Genomic DNA, 25,379 nt, shown 5'->3' on the forward strand with positions numbered 1-25,379 from the left:
AATTTCAGTTACTTCCAATACCATTCTTAAATAAACTTGTTATTTTAGAATAGCTTTAGATTTATAGAAAAGTTACAAAGATAAGACAAAGATTTCCTCCAGGACCCATACCTGGTTTTCCCTACTGTTACTTTCTTCGTATGGTATGTCTATCACAACTAATGAACTAGTATTGAGCCATTATTATTAACCAAAAGCTGTACTTTACTCAGATTTCTTCAGTTTTCACTTAATGTCTTTATATTATTCCAGAATCCCATCCAAGATACTGCATTACATTTAGTCATGTCTTCTTAGACTATACACTGAGATTTAGACTTTCCTTGTTTTTGATGATTTTGATAGTTTTGACAAGTACATATAATTTGTGGGGTGTCCCTCAGTTGGATTTTGCCTCATGTTTTTGTGATCAAAATATGGAGTTATGGGGTTTTGTGGGAAAGACCAAAGAGGTAAAGTAGCATCCGTATCACATCAAATTAAGAACACATGCAATCAATATGTCTTATTATACTGATGGTGATCTTGATCACATGGCTGAGGTAATGTTTGCCAGATTCGTCTACTGTAAAGTTATTCCTTTTCCTCTTACCACACTGCAAGACCATTTTTATCTGTGAATTCTTTAGATTTTATAACACAAAAAGCCTAGAAATAAGACTGCTGAAAGCAAAGATCTCCTTGATAATGTGAGGATGAGGAGAAAATGGAAATCCTCATTTATGAATTAATCTTATCTCTATCACATTTATAGTTAGAAACATAACTCTCATGGAGACCTTAGATACTCAAGTCTTCATGATCAGTTCGTTCCCCATGGTCAAGCTGCTTAATAATCCGAAGGTGAATTGATACACGTGGCATCATTTCTAGAAGATATGATACTGGATATTGGAAATATCCAATAGTATCAGCCTAAGACCATCAGTACCTTTATCTTACAGCCTTATCACCCAGCCAGCGTTTGGGACCAGAATCTGAGAAGTGCAGTAGCCATGATTTCCATTGCCTACATTAAAGGAGACAGTGCCTTAAACCAGGGACCCACACTGGAGTTACCTGGGGCCAAGTCTCACACCCCCTCACAGGGGCTGTGATATAATTGGCCTGAGGTGCAGTAAGTGCACTGGGATATTCAAGAACTCTTTGGATGATTCTGATGTCAGCCAAGATTGAAAACTACTGTGGGCTTATAATCACCTGATAGTTCCAGTTCCCTTTCCTCTGGAAAGTTCTTTCACTTGTATAGCCGATGTTTTTGATGCTTCTTTTCTTCTGCTTTGGTGGCCAACCAGGCACTTTAGGACTAACATATTCTTTAGATTTCTTAAAGCATTTGGTGAGTCTCATCCTACATAGCTGGTGTGTGTGTTGCCCTCTCTCCTTCAAGTGCTTATATGTGTTGTGCTCATTTTTTCATGGAGCAATCTAGTTTTATAATGATCTTGGTAAAGAGAATCATATTCTTCCCCAAACTAACACTTATCATGTATTTTATATAATTTTGTGAGTGTGCAAATACTACATAGGCAAAATATTACATAATCCTCTATCTCTTGCAGTGTATTTTGACTTATTGCCATGTGATTTCCCTCTTGGAATATAAGTTCCTTGAGCACAGGAATCATATTTGAACTGCCCTACAATATGTGTGGAATACTGAGATGTTTTTTGATAACAACTCCAAATACCTCTATAGCAGCTGCTCTTAGCTCCCTCTTCTGTTTCACAGCCAAATTTTTTTGAAAACTTGGGAACAAGTCTTCACTAACTTCTCACTCCACTGAAAATTAGATTTCCTCTCTCTGCCTGCTACTGAACTATTTCTACGAGATAACCAATGACAAATTGGTCACTGAATTCAATGAAAACTTTAATTTACTTGAACCTCCTGTAGCAATTGCCACTCTTGACCTTTCCTTCCTTCTTGACATATCCTCCTCTATTTTTCTTTTAATTCTCTGTTCTTTTATTCTCTTACTCTGTCCATCCCTTAAAAGTTGGTTTCCTTGAGGTCCAGTCATCAATCTACATCTCTTCTCATGTGTAAATTCTTTCTTTGGCATTTAATTGCCATGTGTATGCTGATGATTCAAAAATCTATATTTTGGGGCACCTGGGTAGCTCAGTCAGTTGTGCATCCAACTGTTGATTTTGGCTCAGGTCATGATTCCAGGGCTATGGAATCGAGCCCCACGTCAGACTCCGCATTCTGTGTGGATTCTCTCTCTCCCTCCTTCTCCTCTTTCCCACTCCCCTGCACTCATGGGTGTGTTTTCTCTCTCAAAAAAAAAAAAGAAATTTATATTTTCAAGACAGACTTTATTTTCCTGCTTCAGTCCTAGAAACCTAACTGCCAACAGGACATTTCAACTTAAACTTACCATCTTCCTCTTAAAACACATACTTCCTCCTGTTTAGAGCATCTCAGCGATTTATCCTCCAATATTAGGCAGTCCCCCACAAAATGAATGAGTTACCTTTTACTCTGTCTTCATTTTCTTTTTTTAATATGAAATTTATTGTCAAGTTGGTTTCCATACAACACCCAGTGCTTATCCCACCAGGTGCCCTCCTCAATCCCCATCACCCATCCTCCCCTCCCACCCCCCATCAACCCTCAGTTTGTTCTCAGTTTTTAAGAGTCTCATGTTTTGGCTCCCTCCCTCTCTAACCTTTTTTTTTTTTCCCTTCCCCTCCCCCATGGTCTTCTGTTAAGTTTCTCAGGATCCACATAAGAGTGAAACCATATGGTATCTGTCTTTCTCTGTATGACTTATTTCACTTAGCATAACACTTTCCAGTTCCATCCACGTTGCTACAAAAGGCCATATTTCATTCTTTCTCATTGCCACATAGTATTCCATTGTGTATATAAACCATTTTCAACCCAATCCAATTCAGTTTCCTTGTATGACCTCACTCTCTCTAAGCCATATTTGACTGCAATTATTATTCATATGACAGAGTAAACTCTCTGAATCACGGATCTGATCATGTCACTTTCCTTCAAATTCTACAACAGCTCTCCATTTTGTTCAATATGACATATAATGCTCTCCTGTTGTGATGTGATGTGATTCTTGCTTAACTCCCCAGCCTCATCTCTCCCCCAGCTCACAGTCTGGTTATCTGGTGCACTGAACATATAAGCCAGAAAGCTAGGAATTTTTCTTGGTCCTTTTTCTTCCTCACTGTACCCCCACTTATTCAACTCATTACCAATTGGAGGAGGTTCCCCTTCTTGTATGGATTTCATCTCCGCTAACCAGCTCTCATTCGATCTCTGTAACCTTTAGTTTGGAATTAACATATTGGCTTTCTACCTATTCTTTTTGCTTTTACTCCTGTTTTCCTTCCACTCTATTCTCTACAGTGTAGCCAGAATGCACTTTTGCTATTCCAAATTTGACTATGTCACCCTAGTGCTTAAACTCATCCTCCCAACTTCTCATTGCTCTTTGGTTAAAGCCCCAAATCCTATCTTTGGCTGCATCTCCCACTACTTGTGCTTCTGGACATCTGCACTCCAGCCATACTGCCCTTCAGTTACCTCATCCCACCACCATAGAGCCTTTCCATATATGTTTTCTTTAGCCTTTGAAGTAAGTCACCTTCTCCTATATGTTGTTAACTTCTGTTAATTCCAATGAACCCTTCAAACCTCAGCTCATGGAACCCTGTCTTATGAGTTACATTTAAGGTGTGGTGAGACTCCTCCTATAACTGGCTTATACTACTGTGTTTTTTCTTCAGTTTGTAATTATATAAATTTATTTTCATGATCACTCAGCAAATACTTCTCTACTCCTCCAGACTATGAGTTTCAAAAAGATAGGAAGTATGTCTTCTAAATATTTTTTCTCACCATGCTATCACCAATATCATGCACATAGTTCAGTAATATTTAGTTAATTGTGAATAATTTAAATAATAACACTTGAACAACTGGCTGACAGGTATAAAAACTCAAAATAAGCATTGATTTTTAATATGTGTAAAACACACTAAAATCAGGCATATATGTATATTTATATTGAGTTGGATATTTTACTTCCTTTGAAAAACATCTCCTAAATGTTTATCTAGAAGGGGAGAATGCTATCTAATAGACTGAATTGTATAAAATATCAAAACCTAGCTTTACTTGCATTGTCTTTTACTGCCTATTTTTAAATCAAATTTAAAGAAAAATTGTTTCTAAAATAATGAAACTAGTTTTTAAATTTTTTAAGTGCCAACAATTTTGAATGTTTACCTTGTTTATATGTTTAAAAGGTTTAAGTTGACAACAGTGTTTTTTTTTTTAATTTCTGCTATTATATTTTAAAAGAGAGAGAAAGTGTATAACACATGATACTTGTTTGGTTTGGAACTTTCAAAATTGACACCTGAAATATTTAGGGAGAAATTACATAGAACTCACTTATTACCATTCTACAGGGTCACTTGGCTTTTCCCTGTTTCCTCTTGTGTTGTGTAATAGCTTGCCTGAGGAGTACTTCACCAACACTTAGACATACAAAACCAGTAGTTTTTGAAAATGACCCTTGAGAATAGCATATAAATGATTAGATCTGAAATTTAATTTTAGCAGGAAGCCATATAAGTCTGCAAATGCAAAAGTGGATGGCATCTAAGCAATGTTGTCTTTTCGCTAGTCAGATTTGCCCCATTAGATTCTAGCTTTAACATAAAGAAGGCAGAAAATGAAAGACACTAGTAATATCCAACCAAGAAAATTATGTGCAGATTTCAAGAGGCACAGTGAAAACTGCTTGAGCTAAGGTGAGAAAGTAACAGGTACGTTGTTCAGAAGTAAATTAATGTGTGCCTAATGGTAATGCATGCTGCTTAATATAAATACTCTTTAAAAAAAAAAAAGAAAAAGGAAAAAAAGAAGAAGAAAAATAGAAGGGAAAAAAATACCCAGTTTAGTGAACTTGAATGTAAAAAAAGGTAATCAAAAGTAAGAGAGAAACACAAGGTATTGCTTAAGGCATCATTTAGAAAAGAACACTGGAAAGATTGTAGAACTGAGGTAAGAGGATGTCAAAATGAGAAAATCACAGACAGAGAATGAAAGGAAGATTGTACAACATAGTAGGATAAATGAGAAGACATTTGTCAAATATTCAAAGGACAAGATAACAGTGCATATCAGGGAAGCTGACGAGGGAATGGAATGGTAATTTAATAAAATACAAGAAGAACCAAACTGAATCATATAGATAGCTCCTATCATGTAGTATTTAGCATTCATCTGTAACATTATCAATAGCCTGTCCTGGATGAAACTTCTGTGAATTTAGCTTTTACAATGATACCGCCATCTATCACCACTCCCCATAGCTGATAGTGCATTTGTCATAAGCTTCCTTTATGGAGTCTCTCATGGGTGGTTTTGACAAGGGTGACTCTTCAGCCTAATTACTGTGTAATAAGACATGACTTTTAAAAATATGTCTCTATGATGTTCTGATATGGATTCTTAAATATGTTAATCTAGTAAACCCTAGAGATTATACATTTAAAGTACTACCTAACTTAAGGAGTGCCCCTCCTCCAACCCAGAATACTCAACTTTTTTCATATATTTTCCTAACCTTCCTGGATGTTAGCCAAATATAAGTTAGGGTTTGATACAGACAAAATAAAAAGCTGCGAGATGGAAAATTTGTGTTTTGCCCCCAATTCCCTGTATGTACAAGTTCAGATATGCCACTTAACCTTTCCATACCTTCATTTTCACCTGTATAAAAAGAGGGATCATGTCCTCTGTGTATCTTTAAAGGCAGGAAGAGTAAATGAGACACAAGAGAGTATTATAAGCCCTTCTGAACACACATATCAATCCAAGATACAGTTGAGCCTGAGTAACTCCTCTTTTAGAGTGCTAATACTGTAAGTCAATGCCTTTTTTTTTTTTTTTTTTTGGCCAAGAACCTCACATTTCCTCCTCTCCTGGAGCACAGCCAAGAGAGGCAGCTCTTCTAGACTCTGCAAGGAAGGCCGTCTTCTTCCTCAGTAAGCACTGTGCTGGCCCTAAAGAGTTCTCCCTGCTCCCAACCCCAACACTGCCCTCACCAGCGTAGTACTTGGTGTGTGATCGCAGGCCACTGTTTAATGATCATGGGCCCAGTACAAGGATGTAGTGTGGTTGGGACTGGAGGCTCTCCTGCCTGGCTCTCCTCCTCAGCACTCAGCTGCAGCTCTTGAGCACAAGCTTCCTATTAGGCTCTGAAAAATGCCCAGAAACTGGCCAGCCATTCACATTCGCTGGCAAGCATAGCACCTGGCATATGGCCAGTTTGAGTGGTAATGGGAAGGCATAGAGAGAGAGATTCTTTCCCCTCCAACAGGCTTTAGAATGTCCAAGGAATTTGTAGTTGGTTTGATTATTATTATATCAGCTAATCACCCAATATCTACTCTGCCTGAAACTCTGAGAAATAAAAAGAGGTAAGACATAGCCTTAGCCCCAAAGACAGAGCTTACATAGGTAAGGCAAAACACCTAGCAAAATAATTACCCTATGGGGTGCCTGGGTGGCTCAGTCAGTTGAGCGTCCAACCTTGGCTCAGGTCATGATCTCGCGGTTCGTGAGTTCGAGCCCGCGTGGGGCTCTGTGCTGACAGCTCAGAGCCTGGAGCCTGCTTCGGATTCTGTGTCTCCTTCTCTCTCTGCCCCACCCCTGCTTGCGCTCTGTCTCTGTCTTTCAAAAAATGAATAAACATTAAAAAAATCAAAATTATTACGCTAAATAGTCATGAATGGTGATCATGATAGTTGTGTTTGAAAATCTGAAAGAGGGTTCCACCAAGTAGCCAGCACCCAGAGCAGGCTGGGCTCAGAGATGCCCGGCGGCACCATGTGGGTCACCCGGAAGACCCTCCGGCAGCAGGATTGATGTCAATGCAGGGGAGACTGTGGAAGCACTGGAGGAGGAGACTGAGTCGGAAAAGGGGAACGAAGTCTTTCCCATAGGAATAATTATTCAGGCAAGGTCCTTCCTGATGATACTGCTGTAAAAGAAAATGAAGTTGATGGAAAAACCTTGTGATAGTTATGGTGGCAAAACCCAAAGCAGTGACAGCACCAGCACCAGCCACAGCCCAACAGTCACATCCTGCCACCTCGCCACAATTAGCTCCTCCACGGCACTGGCTGGGGCTCAGGTCCCCACCCCCACCCTACTTTGGCTCCCACTCCCACACCTGAACTCCTCATTCCAGCATTAACAAGCATCTTCTGAGCCCAAAACCCTTCCAGCAATGAACCAAGAAACACCTGCAGAAAAGCCGGCAGAAACACCAGTGGCTACTAACCCAACATCGACTGGATGGTACATCAGGAGATTCTTCTTGGCCAAACATTCTTTTAAGTTTATTTTATTTTGAGAGAGAGAGAGAGAGAGAGAGCACTAGAGTGGGGAAGAGGCAGAGAGAGAATCTCAAGCAGGCTCCATGCTGTCAGCGCAGAGCCCCACATGGGGCTCAAACTCGCCAATCATGAGATCATGACCTGAGCCGGAATAGAATTGGGCGCTTAACCGACTGAGCCACCCAGGCACCCCTTGGTCAAACCTCTGTGAAAATGCAACCAGCACACGTGTGAGGGTCAGTCTTGTGAGACCGTGATAACTGAGGTCATGTTCATAGGCTGTGGAGGCCAGCAAATAATTGCAGCCCTGAGAGCCAGTCTCCACCACCCTGACAGAGCAGTGGAACACCTTTTTATGGGAATCCCGGAGGTAGAGGAAGTCAGGCTGTGGTTGCTCCCTCTCTGGTGGCTGGTCCTGGGGCTCCTCAGTGTTCAATGGCTGCACCTGCAGCAATGCCTACACGTTCTGGAGGACATCCCCTTGAAGTTTTGCAGATAAGCCTTAGTTTCAACAGCTGAGGCAAATTATTCAACAAACTTCTTCCCTGTTTCTAGCACCGCTACAATAGGTCAAGAAAATTCTCAACTACCGCAGCAAATTAGCCAACACCAGGAGCATTTTATTCAGGTGGTCGGTGAACCAGTTCAAGTAGCGGGTAGTTGAGGAGGAGGGAGTGGAGGTGTCGGGGAGGAATTGCAGAAGGTGGAAGTGGTCCTGTGAACTACGTTCAGGTAATACCTCAGGAATGAGAAGGTATAGAAAGATTACAGGTACTAGGATCTCCCAAAGGACTTGTGATGTGAGCATATTTTGCTTGGGAGAAGAATAAGAACTTGGAGGTCAGTTTCCTTCTACAGCAAAACTTTGATGAAGATTGGAAGGGACTTGGGCTGATCGCCACAATACTTGGTGTAAGGTATGAGATTGTTGGGGGTGGGGATATAGGGCAGATATATATACAGTACATGTCTGCTTTAATTAGCAGATGCCACAAATCCGCATAGTGTGTAAACTATTACACAACCAGAAATCATATTTTTTACAGGTCATTATTTCTTCTATAAAAAAACTAGGTAACTTTTTCTGGTTGTCACCTTTTTTAGTGAATTGGATCCAAAAATTTAGTGTAATGCCCTGCTTTATATTTCTTTGACTTAACATTGATTTCTGAAAGAATCTTTGCTACCTAGAACCTACGGTCTCTATTTTGTGGGAGCCCTTGATAATGGCTTTGTGAAATTGAAAGAAATTGGATCAGCTGTAAACAGAAATGTCAAGTTATTGATAGTTATCATTGCTTCTTCAAATATGTATAAAGTTAATGTGTAAGAAAGCCCATTCTTTCCAGTTAAATAGTTGGTGGGGTTGGGGGGAAAGGAGAGAAGAGGAACTTCTTAAAATGTAAATAATTACTGACGTATAAAGTTTTTTTGATCATTGAATGTGAGGATCTGTGCAAGAATAGGCAGAATTATCTCTCTGTTTACGTGTTTTTTTGGTTTGTTTTAGGAAACAAATTGGGAGGTGTCTACTGTTTACTTCATTGTTGTGTTGCAATAAAAGTTTTAAAAATCACCATTGCATATTTGCTTTGGATGTATCCCTTTGTGAAATTTAGCACTTTGAGGCCAGCGGAGAAATGCCACATTCACTCCCCTTCCCTTTCCCTCACCAGAAATGTGTTCATCAGCAAGTCACAAGCTTAAAACTGCTGCCTTTCTTTAAAGCCAGAAAATGCCAATTCAGTTCAGAAGTAATACAGATGTTTCAGAACTGTGTTTCTGATGTTTGTAAATATTTTTCCTAATTAGATAAGAATGTATGACCATTGATGTCATTAGGATTATATTGCTTTCAAAAAGAGGAGGACAGAAGTATAATGCAGCATCTTGCATTACATTGGATAGACTGGTAAAATCTTTTGGAAGAATTGAAAGATGCGGCTGGAAAAGTATCTTGGAAAATATATAATCAAGATATCTCATGGCATATTAAAAGAAAACTTTTAAGAGCAAAAAAAAAGAAAGAAAAGGAAATGTAAGAAAGGAAAGCATGAGCCAAAACAGTTAGGGATGGCTTCATAAAGAAGGTTAGGTACGAACTGACTCTTAGAGGCTGGATTTATTTTAGATAATTCGAGAGAGGTTAAGGAACAATAAAACAAAAGCTCTTTCTGGAAGTGTTTATAGAAAAATAGGCAATAAGAATGGTAACAAGGTTGGCAAGACGTGTTGGGTAACTGTTTAATCATTTATTGAACATTCATTCAATATTTGCTAGTAGTTAGGCATCGTTCTAAGAGCTGGATATAAAGTGAAGAGCAAAACAGACCAAGTTCCTGCTCTCTTACAGCTTGCCTTTTAGTCAAGGAGGTAACCCATAAATAGGGAAGCCTTAAAGTAATTCTAAAATGTTTGGTACTATGAAGAAAATGTTCTGCAGAAATTTGAAAACCTGGCTAGGTGCCCTGGGAATGGCCACACCAGGAAGGGCCACTGAAGCTGAAAAATGACACAAGACAAGGATCCAGTCTCTGAAAAGGTAAGAGAGAGGTTCATTCCAGGCAGAGACAGCAGGATCCCAGGAGGCCCTAAGAAGGAAAGAATTTGGCATATTTCACGTGCTAAATAGAAGCTGGGGAGTTTAATTTCGTAGGGTCTTAATGCCAATTTTTTTCACTTCTTTCTTACCATAGGTCATGTCGAAGTCATGACATCTTACTATTGGAATGCTCATATAATCAATCAGTACCACGTGTGTAAATGATGACTCTTACACATTATTGTATAAATTAATTAGGAAAGTAGAAATCAAGGCAGGGGATGCTATCTTGATCATCCAGAATTTAAAAGAGACAGTGTATCAATATACATTTCTTTTAAAAAAATTAGATACTCTCAGCTATTAACCAGAATTGTAGCCTTCATGGTGTCAATATGTAAGTTATGATCTTTTAGTAATATAGCTAAAATAAACTTAAAATTTATTATCAATATCTTTTGTTTTTGTTTTTAATGTTTATTTATTTTGAGGGAGAGAGAGAGAGAGAGAGCGCGCGCATGAACTGGGGAGAGGCAGAGGGAGAGAGAGAGAATCCCAAGCAGGTTCCATGTTGTCAGCACAGAGCCCAATGTGGGCTCAATCGCACAAACTGTGAGATCATGACCTGATGTAAAATCAAGAGTCAGACGCTTAACCAACTGAGCCAGCCACGTGCCCCAGATTTTAAGTTTAAATTATAATGTACATTTTCTGTGTGGTAACAGATACTAGTGCTGGTGATACATTAATTCTTAAGATACTTAAACATTACCAAAATGTAGATCAAGTCCCTTATTATATTCTGTGCAATCTGAAAATAGGAGTGATATTATAGAGTACAGTCAAGTCCAGCCTAGACAAACATCTACAACAGTTTAGAAGGCCAAGATCTTAAGCAGTTGACATTAGTAATTCAAAATTAATGTTTAAAAAATTACATGTATGAGTATATGCATGTGGTGTGTATATGTAAAAAGTAACTTGACCTATTGATGAGAACCCTCCAAATAATTTTGTATATTTACTGCAAACTGTAAAGAGAAACTTTTAAAACTTCCAATGCATCTTTTCATCCTTCTGCTTGTGATGGTAACATAGGTTGAGGAATTAGATGATAACTAGACTTTATATTCTTTTATGCAAAACCTTGAAGACTGGTCATGAATTAAAACTCTCACTGCCCCTGGGAAATCACAAAATGCAGTATAATTTCTATAACATCTCTTACCATGTTCTGTATTGGCCAAGCATTTAGTTCTATTTTAATTTCTATTTAAAATCCACTTATGTATAAAAAAAATGTAGGATCTCTGGGTATGTCTAGAATGCAAGTACTATGGTACAGGATTATAGACTATTAATACTCTGCCAATTTGGACCTTAGTCAAGTTATTTTAAGACAGTTTGTGATTCGTTAATTCATTATCTGTAGTTAGATTATCCCTATCTTTTTAGTAAAAAAAAAAAAAGACATATTTATTAGCATATGCATATGCATAGAATTATGAAATGTAAACCTATTTCAAGGTGCTCTAAACCTTATAGTATCTTTTAAGAAACTTTGAATATTACACATGCCACTTTTATTTGACTAAATATAATGTATCTCAACTATGAACACATTAAATGGATTCCTTTGTGTCAAGTGGCATCTTCATTGTGATTGAAGGTGAAAATGTACCAGGATAACCTTTGGGAAGTGAGGCTGTTTGTGAAGTTGTTTTACTTTGTTGATGATGATGTATGGTTTTGCGATTAACAGTCATCTTTTCTGGGGATGACATGGGTGAAGTTAACATTTATTCTTCTTTAACGTTTTACTGGCATCTTTAGAGTGTTATAAAACATGCATTTACTACTTGGTAGCTAAGCATTTCTCCCTCTTTGTTTCTTTAATTAACGTATTGATCTAAACTGCATCTATAGGATCAAGCTTATTGAGACAGACTGCCTGTGTCTCCACAAGAGATCATTGCTGGACTCCACACTTTTTCCGTAAATAAAATATGGACAAAACTGCAACATGTGGAGGTTGAAGAATCCATTAAAGACTTTTGGCAACTGTACCTTAAAGATACTTCAAAAATAATTGCGTTTTATCGCTTCCTTTATGTCATTGCATACAGCAAGGGTTTTAAAAAGACCAAATACGGCTCTCTGATTTCCATTTAATGGAAGAAGTAATAAAGTTTAATTGTGTACTTGAGCACAGGGTGTCATTTCCAGTATATCTGATCAATAATTTATCGATTGCCTTTGGCTCGGAGTAATATTTGAAAGAAAATGTAGCCAGTGGGCGCTTATCTAGCTGGAGCTTCATCATCTCAATTAATTATGCTTTTCCTGAATTTGGATCATTAGGCGACCAAAGTGACAGCAGATGGTGAGCAAACTGGACAGGATGCTGAGAGGACCAACAGGAGAGCAGACTCCTTAGGAGAATTCATTAAGGAGCTTGCCCAGGATGCAGAAGGTATTAGAATCATTTAATTTAATCATTATGTCTCCCAACAGAAAAATAGAGAAAGGGATTACACAGGACTGGAATTTCTCCAGTAACAGATAACATTTATCAGTCTGAGGGTCAGGTTTAAAAAGTGTTTTGGTTGATATATTCAAGGGCGTTGTCTGCCGAGAGTCTGCAATCTACAGTGTTAAATTAGGGACAACAGCGAATTAGTAATCATGAGTGCAGAGTCATGGAAAATTAAATGTGGTCCCTTAGGAATGCTTTAATTTTTGAGGAATGGCTATTATGATTAAAGAACGAATAGATAACTTATGTCTTGCTATTGTTTGTATTCAAAATCAAGAGATTGTTAACTTTTTTAAAAAGCTAATTTTAACATTCTACTCAGTACATTAAAGCAGCACTTTAATTTCTCAAAATGGCTTTTAAACTACTTGGTGCTGTTTTTAATGAACATCTGGTGCTTGGTGTTTGGATTTGCTACCTTACCAGAAGCTACACTGCATTTAGTCCATAATTCTCTAGGAGCTGGTTCTTGGCATCTACCAATCTGACTGAAGATCAAAGTGGAAGCCATTTTGGGGCTAAAGCCCAGATGAGAAAAAGATTTCACAAAAAAACTAGATCTTCAGTATATATTAATATAAAATAAACACGCATGCATATTTAGAAAGGAGGAAACGTGGTTTTTTTCTTTTAAAAAAAATAAAACATTTTTATTGCTCTACAGTGTATTTTAGATATTTTGCTTTGTAATATAGCCAAATAAATCAGGGCACGGGATAAACTTTCAGGCAGATTCTGACAGGTAGTTCTTAGGAATCACTGGCTAAGAAGAGACCGAAACTCCCAAAGATTTCCCACTGCAGGAAGCAACAGAGTTTTAGTCTGAGGCAAATAATCTGAGGCAAAACATGTCAGGATCTGGAACATTCTACTGGAAAATTCTTAATTAACTCATTATGGTTTATCCTCTGCTAGATGGAGTTATTGTGCTTTCCCTGATTTTATTTTCCATTAATGCTGCTTAAAGTGTTCTCCATCCAGCACTCCCTACCCCCTCCCCCAACACACACACACACACACACACACACACACACACACACACACACAAAATTCCTTCTGCTTGGATCCATGAAGGCAATGGTCAATACCCCAGTAACTTTCCTTTTCCTTATACCTCAATCTCAACCACTCAATACTTAGCAGCCTATCCTGGAACTTATTTTGAAATCATTTCAATCAAATATTCATACCTAAGAGTAAATGCTAGTACATGTTTTCAATAGACTCCAACCAACATTAGCACTGCTAATTCATTTTCCCTGCGTTGCACCCACCAGCCAGTTTGTGCACGGGACAAAGGCACCAACAGGGGGCAGAGTGGAGACGATATTTAGTCCAGGTTTTGCTCATCGCCCACAATCTATCCGTTAGAGAAAAGGGTTATGTATCCTCATAGGTGTCTCCCATTCTCTCCAGTGTGCGTCAGTCAGACACTCAGGTCGTGTCTGTCCAGACAGGACACATTTTTTTCTAATTCATGTGAAGTGCCAGGTGGGATAGCTGTGATCTGTACCTGAGAGAAATGTGGACATTGCTCCCTTCTTCCAGTGGGTGCTAATGTAAATGATAACAAAAATAATAACCACAGCCCCTCATAAAAGAACTTTGGCAAAATTAATCCAACTGTTAAAATTTTATGAAAATTAAAATTTGAATATGCCAGAGGTAAACTAAATCCTGAGATGTTTATATGTGCTGTTAAGTCTTAGCAGTTCAGGAATTTTTTTTAAAAAAGGAAACTCATCAAAAGCCTTAAGTAAGTTATACAATATATCCACACTCATTTTTCCTCCTGGAATTACACTAATTGTGGATAATAACGGTACTTTTAGGCTTTATTAGTGACAATAAATTGCTGTGGGAGAAGCAAATGTTTTAGCCTGGCATTTGTCTACTTCAGTTTTATTTTTAGATAGATAGAATACCTTACTCACCCTATCTTCCATTATAAGTCCTGGCCTCTTCATAGATAATCAGGGTCCATTCATCTAAGGCATTCTTATCTCACCATAGTTTAAAATCTACTTTGCTAGGACTCCTGATTATATCACAAATATACTATATGTTATTCCATATTATTCCATTATTAGAATAATGAGTGATATATATATGTACATATACACATGTTATATATATGCTCTGACATATTAGGACTTAAGAAATGCTAGACACCTTCTTTCCTATTTCACAGGTCACAATTGTATTTGTCATTCATGATAAATTTACCCATCAGAAGATTTTTTTTTTAGGCTCAGTGTGAAAAACAACTTTGTTTCTCCTGAAGAATTAATCTGTTTGTATGTTGCAGATACTGTTTACTTCTTAAGTTATCCTTTATAATCCCTTGCTACTTTGGCTACTAAGATACTGTTAATATGTCTTCTGATTTACATTATTTTTTATCTTTACCCCATTTCCTTTTATGAGAATTTTGTCTTGTTTTAAAGATACTTCAAAACTCCTTAAAATTCCCTTTGAAATAAAGTAGAAATAAGTAAATAAATTTAAGAGATATATTAATGTTAGTTATTTTCAATTCTGTTGAAAATGTACCAAACTGAGAGTGCATACCTTTGAAAAAGAGACTGAATAACATCTTCACCTTTAGCTTAAAAATATTCAGAGAATTTCCAAATTCCACATGTAAAAGCAGTGAAGCAATCATATCTCTTCTATTAAAATGATGCTTCCTTTCTTAATACAGTATCATTTTGCTAAAGCAGCTGCTGTGCCTTAATAATTTCTTCTAGTTGCTTACATATTACTTTCACTTAAAAGAAATGATTCATGGTTCCAAAAGGTACAACAATCTTTGTCTTTTCCTTTTCTCTCTCATTTTTCCAGCAAGTTCTTCCCTGGAGAAGTTTAACTTTGAGAATAGACCACAAGTGAGGCGTATCTCATATTTAATCCTTTACAGCCACCTAAGTCCAGAAGCTAAATTCAATCAAATTCCAAAAATATCTCGAATCAAAGCTCACTTATATATTCACTTAATAAAAGAAAAACAAAAACCTTTGTCAGGTTGAAAAGTGGAATTTATCTCTTTCATTAAAATAAAAAAAATTGAATGCAAATGAGTCAGTGTTTAGTTACATAATGTAATTAGTTAAAATCAACATACAGACAGATATGCACTCAGACCAAAGGAGGAGATGCACCATAGGGAAAGGTCAATCTACTGTCTTCCTTGAAATGTAAGAAGCATAAACCTTACATTTAATCATTGGCATTCTGGCATATTTCTCACAAAGCCTGCTGGATGAAGGAACTTTCCAATTAATCAGTCCATGGTCACTGTGGTTCCTTCACAAACACAATAAAGCCTAGGTGATAACTTAGCAACAGTAGTGGTGGAATCTTAAGAAGTTTCCTTGGTGTATTTCAAAGTATGACTGTTAAGTAGTTGACCAAGAAAGAGCCACCCTCACTAACTTCTAGGAAAACAGCACATGTGCAATAATTTCTACCACAAGGCTAGGAATGACCATATTTGTTCTTTAAAGCACCTGACTTAAATTGTTCTACAGATTAAATCATGGCTTTCAGAATAAGGAGTTGACTGCAGCAACTTGCTAACCAAATCCATTTTTCATGAAAAGAGAATTTGGGGGTGCCTGGGTGCCTCAATCAGTTAAGTGTCTGACTCTTAGTTTCAGCTCAGGTCATGATCTCACAGTTTGGTTCATGAGATCCAGCCTAGCATCGGGCTCCACACTAATAGCACAGAGCTTGCTTGGAATTTTCTCTCTCACTACCTTTCGCTCTGCCCCTCCCCATCTCACATGCACACACACTCTCTCTTTCTCTTTCTCAAAATAAATAAATAAAAAATAAAAGAGAATTCAAAAGATGCATTTTGGAAGGATAAATAAAAGGTTAAAACTCAATTCCTTCTGCCAAACCATGATTTTCAAACTCTAGCATATATCTGAAGTCCCTAGAGGGCTTGTTAGAACATGGATTGCTGGTCCCTACCCTCAGAATTTTTAACTCCGTAGATATGGAACAGGGCCTGAGAATCTCTATTTCTAATAAGTTCCCACGTGAGGCTGATGATGCTTGTTTGGGGACCACATTTCAGAACCACTGTCACACCCTTCATGGCTCATGTCACACCCTTCATGGCTGCTCTATTTGGCCTATGTGTACCTGTTTCGGGAACTCTGAATACTATCGTTGGAACTCTGAATACAGCTCCAACCAGTTTCAATAAGAAACATTTCTCCAAGAATATAAACGAATTTTCAGAATTCTTTATGTCCTAAATGCATCTTAGGATAGAGCATTGAATAGTAGAAAATGTCTCTTAGCCAACCCAGAGCCTCATTCTAGGGATGTTCACAGGTAATATTATAGAAATAAGGTTTGGCACACAAGAGTTTGAGAAAACCTCTCCTTTCAACTTGTTAAGTTAATGTGCCATAAAACACACTTCAAGAGAAGTTGGCCTAAAACTAACGGGGAGAACTGCATAAATGTTTCAACGCATCGGTTTTTCAAACTTTTATCCGACATAGAATTCTTTTTTTCAAATGAAATCTTGCCCAGAACACTAACCTATAAAATAGACACTTGACAGAATAGACATCATGTGTAGACTACCTGGAGCACCTAGGGAATCCTAAGATTCTGAACAGCACGGTTTGAACTTTATTTAAAGCTTAATAAACACAGACGCTTACAGTGGATGTTATTGCTAGAAGGTAGCTTTGAGCCCTAATCCGTAGCCCTTGTCCCAAGACCAGTGCTTCCTCCCTCATTCCTTCCACCAAATGAGCACAGAACTGTGCGGAAGTACAAGGGCAGGTGTGTTTTCAGAGATCTCCTCACTGATAGTTTTTCCCTACTCAGGATTTTAAAATGGACTGAATGTGATTGTGTCTTATCGGCCGTGCAGATTTTGTGCTTTCCTCTTCCAAAGGGAATGCTACATGTATCATTGCTTACCTCTTCCCCGGAAAGGGTTGGAACCATTTTTTTGTTTGCATTTTCTTCCTTATGAACTAGAGACACCCTCCTTTAAGGACTGTGCCCCCCAAAAGAAATATAAAATGGAGAAATATGTCACCTTTCCCTTATTGGTATGGATTGTTATTAACTACCTCCCTGTTACCAGCAGGAACACTCATGGCAAACTACATTTCATTTGGAGATCCTGGGGAAGAGCAGACTCTTGGTGCCATTTTTGCATGTGGCATTTTTGTTTACTAATTTACAAAATTTGTTTTACCCCCTGCAGCTGTAAATGAAAAAGCTGTGAGACTAAATGAAACTCTAGGAATTCAAGACCAGGACTTTGAGAGAAATTTGCAAGGGCTTCAGAAAGAGATTGATCAGATGATGACTGAACTGAGGAGGAAAAATCTTGATAAACAAAAGGAAGTTGCCGAAGATGAGTTAGTGTGAGTAGATACTCTGTTATTTTTTTACTTGATAAACTGAATTTTTCAAATGGTTGTTTACAATTTTCTAAAATTTTCATCACACTTATAAGCAGAAGATGCTATTTTATTTTCCACTTAGTAATAATTTGTCTTGCTCTAAAATTGATTAAAAGTATGTTTTTGCCTGTTTAAATAATCAAATAAATGATCTTTTTTGGGTTGCTGTCCCTTCCACAATTAGGCTAATGGACTTGCTTTATTAATTGCCTGTATTAGGGACTTCTAAACCATCAAAGGGGTTTTTTTGCGTGTGTTAATAAAAATATCTTTGGATAATTATGAATTTAGCAGCCCATTCTATACATTTTGTCATTTTAGGAAATGCTGAATAGAAGGGTCATCAAATAATAAATGCCTAATACCTTGAAATAAGGGCTGAAAATTTGAGGTTGGAAATAGCAATAGTGATTTTACTAATGCAAATGAACTCTGTGACCACACACTCAGGAAAAAAAAAATCATTGTTACATTTATAGTCAGCTAACTTCAAAGTGATGGTGTTATTAATATTTAAGTAATATATACTAAGCCAACAATATCAGCAACACCTGAGAACTTGTTAGACATACAAAGTATTAAACCCCACTGCAGACCTACTGAATCCAGAGATCTGGGGATGGGGGCCAGCAGTCAGTTTTGACAGGCACTCCAGGAGATTATAATGGCTGTTAGTTTGAGAACTACTGTTTTCCAAGTAGTTTGCCTTTCATAAGGGCCATATTATCACTTTAGGAAAACCATTAAGTTAAATTCAGGAAACTCCCAGATCACTCAGTTGAAAGAAAAAGAAAAGTAGGTCAACATCATGATGCCATATTAGCATGTCAATAACACAGTTCTGCTAACAGTTTTTAACCAAATATATCAATGTTCATACCTTATATCCAAAGTAACAAAGAAAATGTACCACTATGGTGAATCAGGTGACTTTTTTTTTTTTTGTATGTGAAGCAAACCATAAAACTTACTTCATCAGTCAGATTATGAAAATAACATGAGACTCTTTCCAGTTGAAAATGCTATATTACTAATACATTTTAAATGCGTGTATGTTGTGTGCTTTCATATTAATTATAAATGGCCTTGCCACTTTTCAGGTACCCATTTTCATCTTGATTTAGTACACAGTCAATCTGCTTTAAATATCGTCTTATTTTCTATTGATTTAATACTAGCATTGCTATTTAATACCAATAAACCATGAGGCAGTGACAAGGGCTTATTGTCTGTTACTGGGCGGGGGTGACTGCAGGGCTGCAGAAGGCCTTCTGAAGAAGGTGAAGAAGTTCTTTGGAGAGTCCCGAGAGAAGAATGAAAAAGCAGAGAAGGATATCCGGGCGATACTGGCAGACAACAAAGATAAAGTGGATGCTGCTTGGGACCTGTTGAGAGAAGCCACCGATAAAATCAGAGAGGCTAATCGCTTATCTGCAGCAAATCAGAAAAACATGACTGCTTTGGAGGTGAGTCTTAGGGATTCTCATTTGAATCTATAGGGCTGGGTTGGATGGGGCGGGGATTGAACATAGCTGGAAAAGTCAAGTTGATGCACATTTACAGAAATCAAGAACAACTCTGAAAGGAGACTTCTAAAAGCAGATCAGGAAATAATCCTTTAAAAAAAATTAATGACTATATTTTTGAGAGAAAGAGAGAGCGTGCGCACACACAAGAACAAAGGTGAGCAGGGGAGGGACAGAGAGGGAAACAGAATCTGAAGCAGACTCCAGGCTCTGAGCTGTCAGCACAGACCCCAACACGGGATTCAAACTCGGAAACCATGAGATGATGACCTGAGCCAAAAGTCAGACACTTAACTGACTGAGCCACCCAGGCACACCAGAAATGATCCTTTAAAAAAAAAAAAAAATCAAGGACCATTGCCATAGACCCAAATAAAATTAGATAACAAAGTATTGAAGATTTTAAGGACAGTGTGATACAGTGGAAGGAACTCTTTCCTGGGAGTCAGGGGACCTTGATCTTAATGATGACTGTGTCACTAACTAGAAATACGCCTTGGGCAAGTCAGTTAAAGACTCTAAGCCTCAGTCTTCAAACTACACAACAAGTGCATTTTATGTGATTGCATCCAAGGTATCTTTGAGTACCAATCTCATGTGGTTTTGTAACCCATGCAATCTAATCCACAAACCATTGTTTAGATATCTAACTCCCGAGGGTCACAAAAGTGCCAACTTATTTCCTAATGGAATCTGGGCACATTGAGAGTCCAGTGCTTGGGAAAGATTTTGGTTCCTTTTTCCTTTGCAATGTGTTCCATGCAAATGATATTTTAACAGGGACTAACATGAACATATCACGTCTGAGTTATATTTTTCCCTCTTTTTCCTCACCGACAAGAGATAATTTTCTCCTCAAGAAATGATGGGCACCTTCTGCCTTTTTTAGAGAGGTTATGAGGCTAGAACCAAAATTGATTTTTCCTTTTCTTCCTCCCTCCGTTGCTCAATGCCTTCCTTTTTCTTCCTTCCTTCCTCCCTTCCGTTCCTTCTTTATCTTTCTTAATACTTACCATGACAACTTGATCACTTTTCCCAGTAGTAAATTCAGCACGTATGATGGTGCAAACTGTATTAGGCATTTAAACAACAACTTCTCCCCAGAAACAAAACTTCCTTTGCTGTTTTCAAAGTATTTGACCCAACAGATCTGAAAACAGCGGCAGATCTCTTTCTCTTCTAGTGTATAATCTCACCTTCATTATAACTGAACACTCTCTGGCATATATGATGCTTTCAAAAATGTTTGTGGGATGGCAGTTGAATAAAACAAATCTGGATATTTTTTTCCATCTCATTTCTTTCCATTTTCCTTTAGAGTAAGAAGTAAGAGGATGAATTAATTTTTTTTTTTTTTTCTGGGATTCACCCTTGTCATGTTGATGGAAGATGGAGAAGGCTCACTTTTTTCCTAACTGAGGTATCTAATCTTAACCAATTTGGAGTCTACTGACATGCTGGGAATATTAAAGAAAAAGTGCCGTCTTGTGAGGCAGGATGTTGGGCTATCGTCCTATCCCCAGTGCTGACATGATTCATCCTGCTCAGGGACACACCAGTGGTGTAACTTACCCGGAGGTGCACCTCTCCATTTTATGGCAACAGTTTAAGAAATTAAAATTACCTGTGTGGAAAGCATAATAAGCATTTGGGAAGTGTTTCAAGAAGAGTTATAGTGGTGCAGTAAATGGTCCTTTCAGCTACTCCTTCCTTTTAGTGATGTTTAAAACCAGGAGCCATCATTCTTGGGCACCCCTAGAGATGCCTGGAGCTTATGTAGTCAGTATTGCGATTCTAAGTGGTCCTTTTTGTATTTTCATTTTATGTGTCATGCTTAACTAAAGGCTTGTTAAAAACTTACTGGAGTAAATAGATAAACTGATGAAATTAACATGAGTAAGGCACAGCTTACTTAAGATTGCCAGGGCTCATTAGGTTAATTACCAAGCTTCCTGCTACACCAACTGACTGAGAATCAACTGAACAGTTTGTTAAAACACAGGGTCCCTGAGCTCCTACCCAGAGTCTGAGTTGGTTAGTCTGGACTTGGCTTGGGGTTCATATTTTAAAACTCTCCCCAGATTAATCCAATGTGTATACTGGTTTGAGAACAACTGACACATTGTATCCGTTCAATTGAATAACGAGCTGTGTTTTATTTTATTTTTTGTAAATGCTTATTTATTTTTTGAGAGAGAGAGACAGAGTGTGAGCAGGGGAGGAGCAGAGAGACAAAAGGGAGACACAGAATCTGAAGCGGGCTCCAGACTCCGAGCTGTCAGCACAGAGCCTTGATGCGGGGCTCAAACTCACGAACCGTGAGATCATGACCTGAGCCAAGTCGGAGGCTTAACCGACTGAGCCACCCAGGTGCCCCATGAGCTGTGTTTTAAATAGACAAATTGTGCCTGTGCTCACAAAGAAGGTGCTATATAATTAAGACACAACTCAATGTTATTTGTTTATTTTAAGGAGATAAGCATGTATTGTTTGTTAAAAACACTTACTAAGCCCCTACTAATTTCAAGAAATGTGCCAAACAAATGTCGATTAGATCAAACACTGGTCCTTATGGTGTGATCCTTGGAACAGCAACGTCAGCATCAACTAGAAACTTGTTAAAAATACAAATTCTTGAGGTCTGCCCCAAATCTGTCAACTCAGAAACTGGGAGTGGCACCCAGCCACCTGTGTTTTAAAAATGCCTCCAGTGATTCAGATGTAGCCTTAGGTTTGAGAACCACTGAAGTAAAGAATAAAACACCATCTCTGATGATTTCAGGTGACTTGTGTTTAGTGGGAAGTACACACAAGTAAGTCACTTCATGCACTGCAGTAACATCATGAAACTAAACAAAGAGAGGGCATCTAAATCACCCCCCTGGGTTAAGGAGGACTTCATAGAGGACATGATATGTGTGCTGAGTCCTGCATGATAAGCACAAGTGAGTCGAAGCAGAAAAGGAAGAATATTCCAGAAATAGGGAAAACCACAAGCAAAGACATGGAGAGGAAAAAGAAAATATAAAACATTTGGGAGAAAATTCAGCGGTTTGATAGGATTGGAATGACAACTTCATGGGGACAAACAGGGGATGGAAAGCCAGAGAAGACAGGCGAGGTCCAGAACTTGAGTAATAAAAGACCAAGTACATTATGATCAAGTTAAGGAATTTGGGGTTTATCCTGGAAACTATCAGAAGCCACTGTAACATTGGAGTCATGGATTAAAGTTACATTTGGGCAAATTTGTGAGTGGTTCATATAAACTGGAGAGTTCATTTGGTATTAGGAAATCATGTAGTATAAGGCTTGGAAAATAGGCGGTAGTGATCTACAATGCCTGTCAGGCACCTACCTCAGCAAGGTGCTGTTGGTAACAGAGGTGTTTGAGACTGAATAGGAATGATTCCTGGCCTCGTAGAACTTAACATTCAGGCAGCTTCACAGTATATAATTCTGAGATTAATATAGGCTAGGAATATCAGCAAAAGAGTCACACACACAAAAAATGATGGCGTCCTAGCTGAGACTGAGAGAAATGATGGGGTCACATGAGCCCCAACACAGAGCTCTGGAAGTGCACGGTGGTGTTAGGAAATGTCAGAACAGTGAAGCTCACTGCCGAGCTACAGAAGTGTGTAGTAGAAGATAGCTCTGGAAACGGCATTTGGAGCTAGATCAGAGGGGCTCTGAATGCAAATTTCTGGAGGAGCACGGGATCAGAGGGCACTTGCAGCGATGGAGAGAAGGCGGAGAGGACCGTGTGCGTGGGTCACATCAAGGATGTGAGCAATTCAGTTACGCGAGGGAACATGTATTGAACAGTCTGTCCCTAAATCGACCATTAGGAAACTGCAAAAGGAAGGATTGCAAAGAAAGTAGTTAGTTGCTAGACAGAGAGGACGATAGCTTTTGCAGGCTCTTAAGCCTTCCACCTCACCCAAAAAGGTTTTAAATTTACAGAGCTCTGGAATGAATTAAGATCTAATTAGAAGTTAAAAGTAGAGATGCAATCAACTTTGATACATATAGACTGTTTTTATGGAATTTACATTATAGCGAGGGAGATAATCCCTAAGCCAATAAACAAGTATGTAATATAGACACAAAGTCTGGAGCATGGACTAGTATACATAATAAGTGATACGTTCAGCGATATCGCACCTGTAGTCAATATGTTGTGCTTCCTCAGTTGTATGTAGTTCAACAGGCTGTTCATTTCTGGCGTGGCGTCACCGATTTGCACTAAGTAACAGTGCTTTTCGCAACTCTCAGAAGGGGCAATCAAGATGGTTCAATCTATACAAAAAATACCATTATCTATGATTCTATGGTTTGTGGCCACCCTGTAGAATATAATTCAGATAAATGAGTGCTAAGAGGAGGACCAAAATGAAGTAATTATAATAGTTAACGATTACATTGTGTCTGCTGTGTGCCAGGCAGTGTTGTAAGTCAGTTCCTCTCAAATTTTACTGTGTAGATCACCTGGAGTTATTGTTAAAGTACACTTTCTGAGTTGGTAGTTCTTGAAAAGGCAATGAGATTATCTATTTCTAATACCTTTCCAGGTGATGCTGATGCTGCTGGTTAATGGCCCACATTTTGAGAAGCAAGGGACTAAGGCTTTTACCTGGGGCTACATAAATCACTCGCCCCTGTTTTTCATAGCTTGTGAGTGGGCAGAGCTAGGATCCCGACCCAGGCAGGCTATTCCCTGAATCTGGTTTGTAATTGCTGTGGTATATAGATAATAATTGGGATGAAGATGGCGGCTGTTTTAGATAGGTGATCAGAGAAGTGACCAGAAACAGCGTGGGGGAGGAAACAAGGCAAAGAACCGAGCGAGAGCACATCAGGGAGGGAGGGAACTACAGCAGCAGAGAATTGGAACAAGACATAGGTACTGGCAGTGGACTTACATGGTTGGTGAAGAGAAGGGGGGAGAAAGGTATGAAATCAGTGCTATCCCAGTGCAAATAAGGCAAATGATTTCTATAATAGGAGTGACAGTCCTTTCATAGCTCAAGACCTAGGCTTCTTCATCAAGTAGACCAGGTTCAAACCTTACCCGCACAGGTAGTGTGACCTCGAGTAAATCACTTGTTCAAGTTCCTATTCTTTTAAAAGGTGATAAACACAGGACCTGTAGAGTTAGTGTAGAATTTACTGAGAAAATCCTATAAACTACCTGGCACATATTGAGACATAAATGAATATAAAACTAGCATTATTATCTATATAACAACATAAATGGCAGAGGTTTAAAATTGATGCAGTTAAATGCACAAGTGTTTGGGAGAATGAGATGTATAAAGAAAAAAAATATACACAAATGTTTGCTCCAAATAGAAAAATAACAATAGGTCTCTCTCGTCAATTTTATCCTTCTAGGCTAGGAATCAGTTTCATGTAGTTTTAAGACAAGCTATCGGCATCAAGGAAAAATGAGAGCTTGCTCTCTTTTCACGGAACAGCCCATTAAGTTTATTCTTCCATGTGTTCATTTCTCTTTTTTTGAAAAGCACTTTCCCTAAGTCCCCTTAAAAATCTCACTTCTTCCAATTTTTACAGAACTCCCATAGAATAAATCTGCTTATGTCTATGCTCACAGAATACTCCTTTGGCCCTGCATTCTGGAATGTAACGTCTAGTTCCAATGTAATTCAGGGTACGACCACATGTTCAGTAATACATATTCAGCACTTGCACTTACACAAGTTTAAAATGGGTATTGATCTTGCTTTAAAAATAGTTTCTAGGGACGGCGCCTGGGTGGTTCAGTCGGTTAAGCCTCTGACTTTGGCTCAGGTCATGATCTCACGGTTCTGAGCTCGAGCCCCACATGGGGCTCTGTGCTGACAGCTCAGAGCGTGGAGCCTGCTTCAGAGTCTGTGTGTGTGTCTCTCTCTGCCCCTCCCCCACTCATACTCTGTCTCTGTCTC

At 38.5% G+C, this 25,379-nt stretch overlaps 1 protein-coding gene and 1 pseudogene across 5 annotated transcripts in view; both read left to right on the forward strand.

Moving 5' to 3' along the window:
• The window catches only part of LAMA2 (laminin subunit alpha 2), a 609,603-nt gene that overhangs the window by 464,083 nt on the left and 120,141 nt on the right, over positions 1-25,379 (forward strand). For all 5 annotated transcript variants that reach the window (XM_042987144.1, XM_042987146.1, XM_042987145.1 and 2 more), the window contains 3 exons: positions 12,287-12,398; positions 17,704-17,866; positions 19,161-19,371. In XM_042987144.1, the coding sequence (XP_042843078.1) occupies positions 12,287-12,398; positions 17,704-17,866; positions 19,161-19,371 (486 nt within the window). The remainder of the gene's footprint in view (positions 1-12,286; positions 12,399-17,703; positions 17,867-19,160; positions 19,372-25,379) is intronic.
• Positions 6,872-8,713, forward strand: LOC102969241 (annotated as a pseudogene).

This window comes from Panthera tigris, chromosome B2 (assembly GCF_018350195.1).
Source record: "Panthera tigris isolate Pti1 chromosome B2, P.tigris_Pti1_mat1.1, whole genome shotgun sequence".
NCBI classification, from domain to species: Eukaryota; Metazoa; Chordata; class Mammalia; order Carnivora; family Felidae; genus Panthera; species Panthera tigris.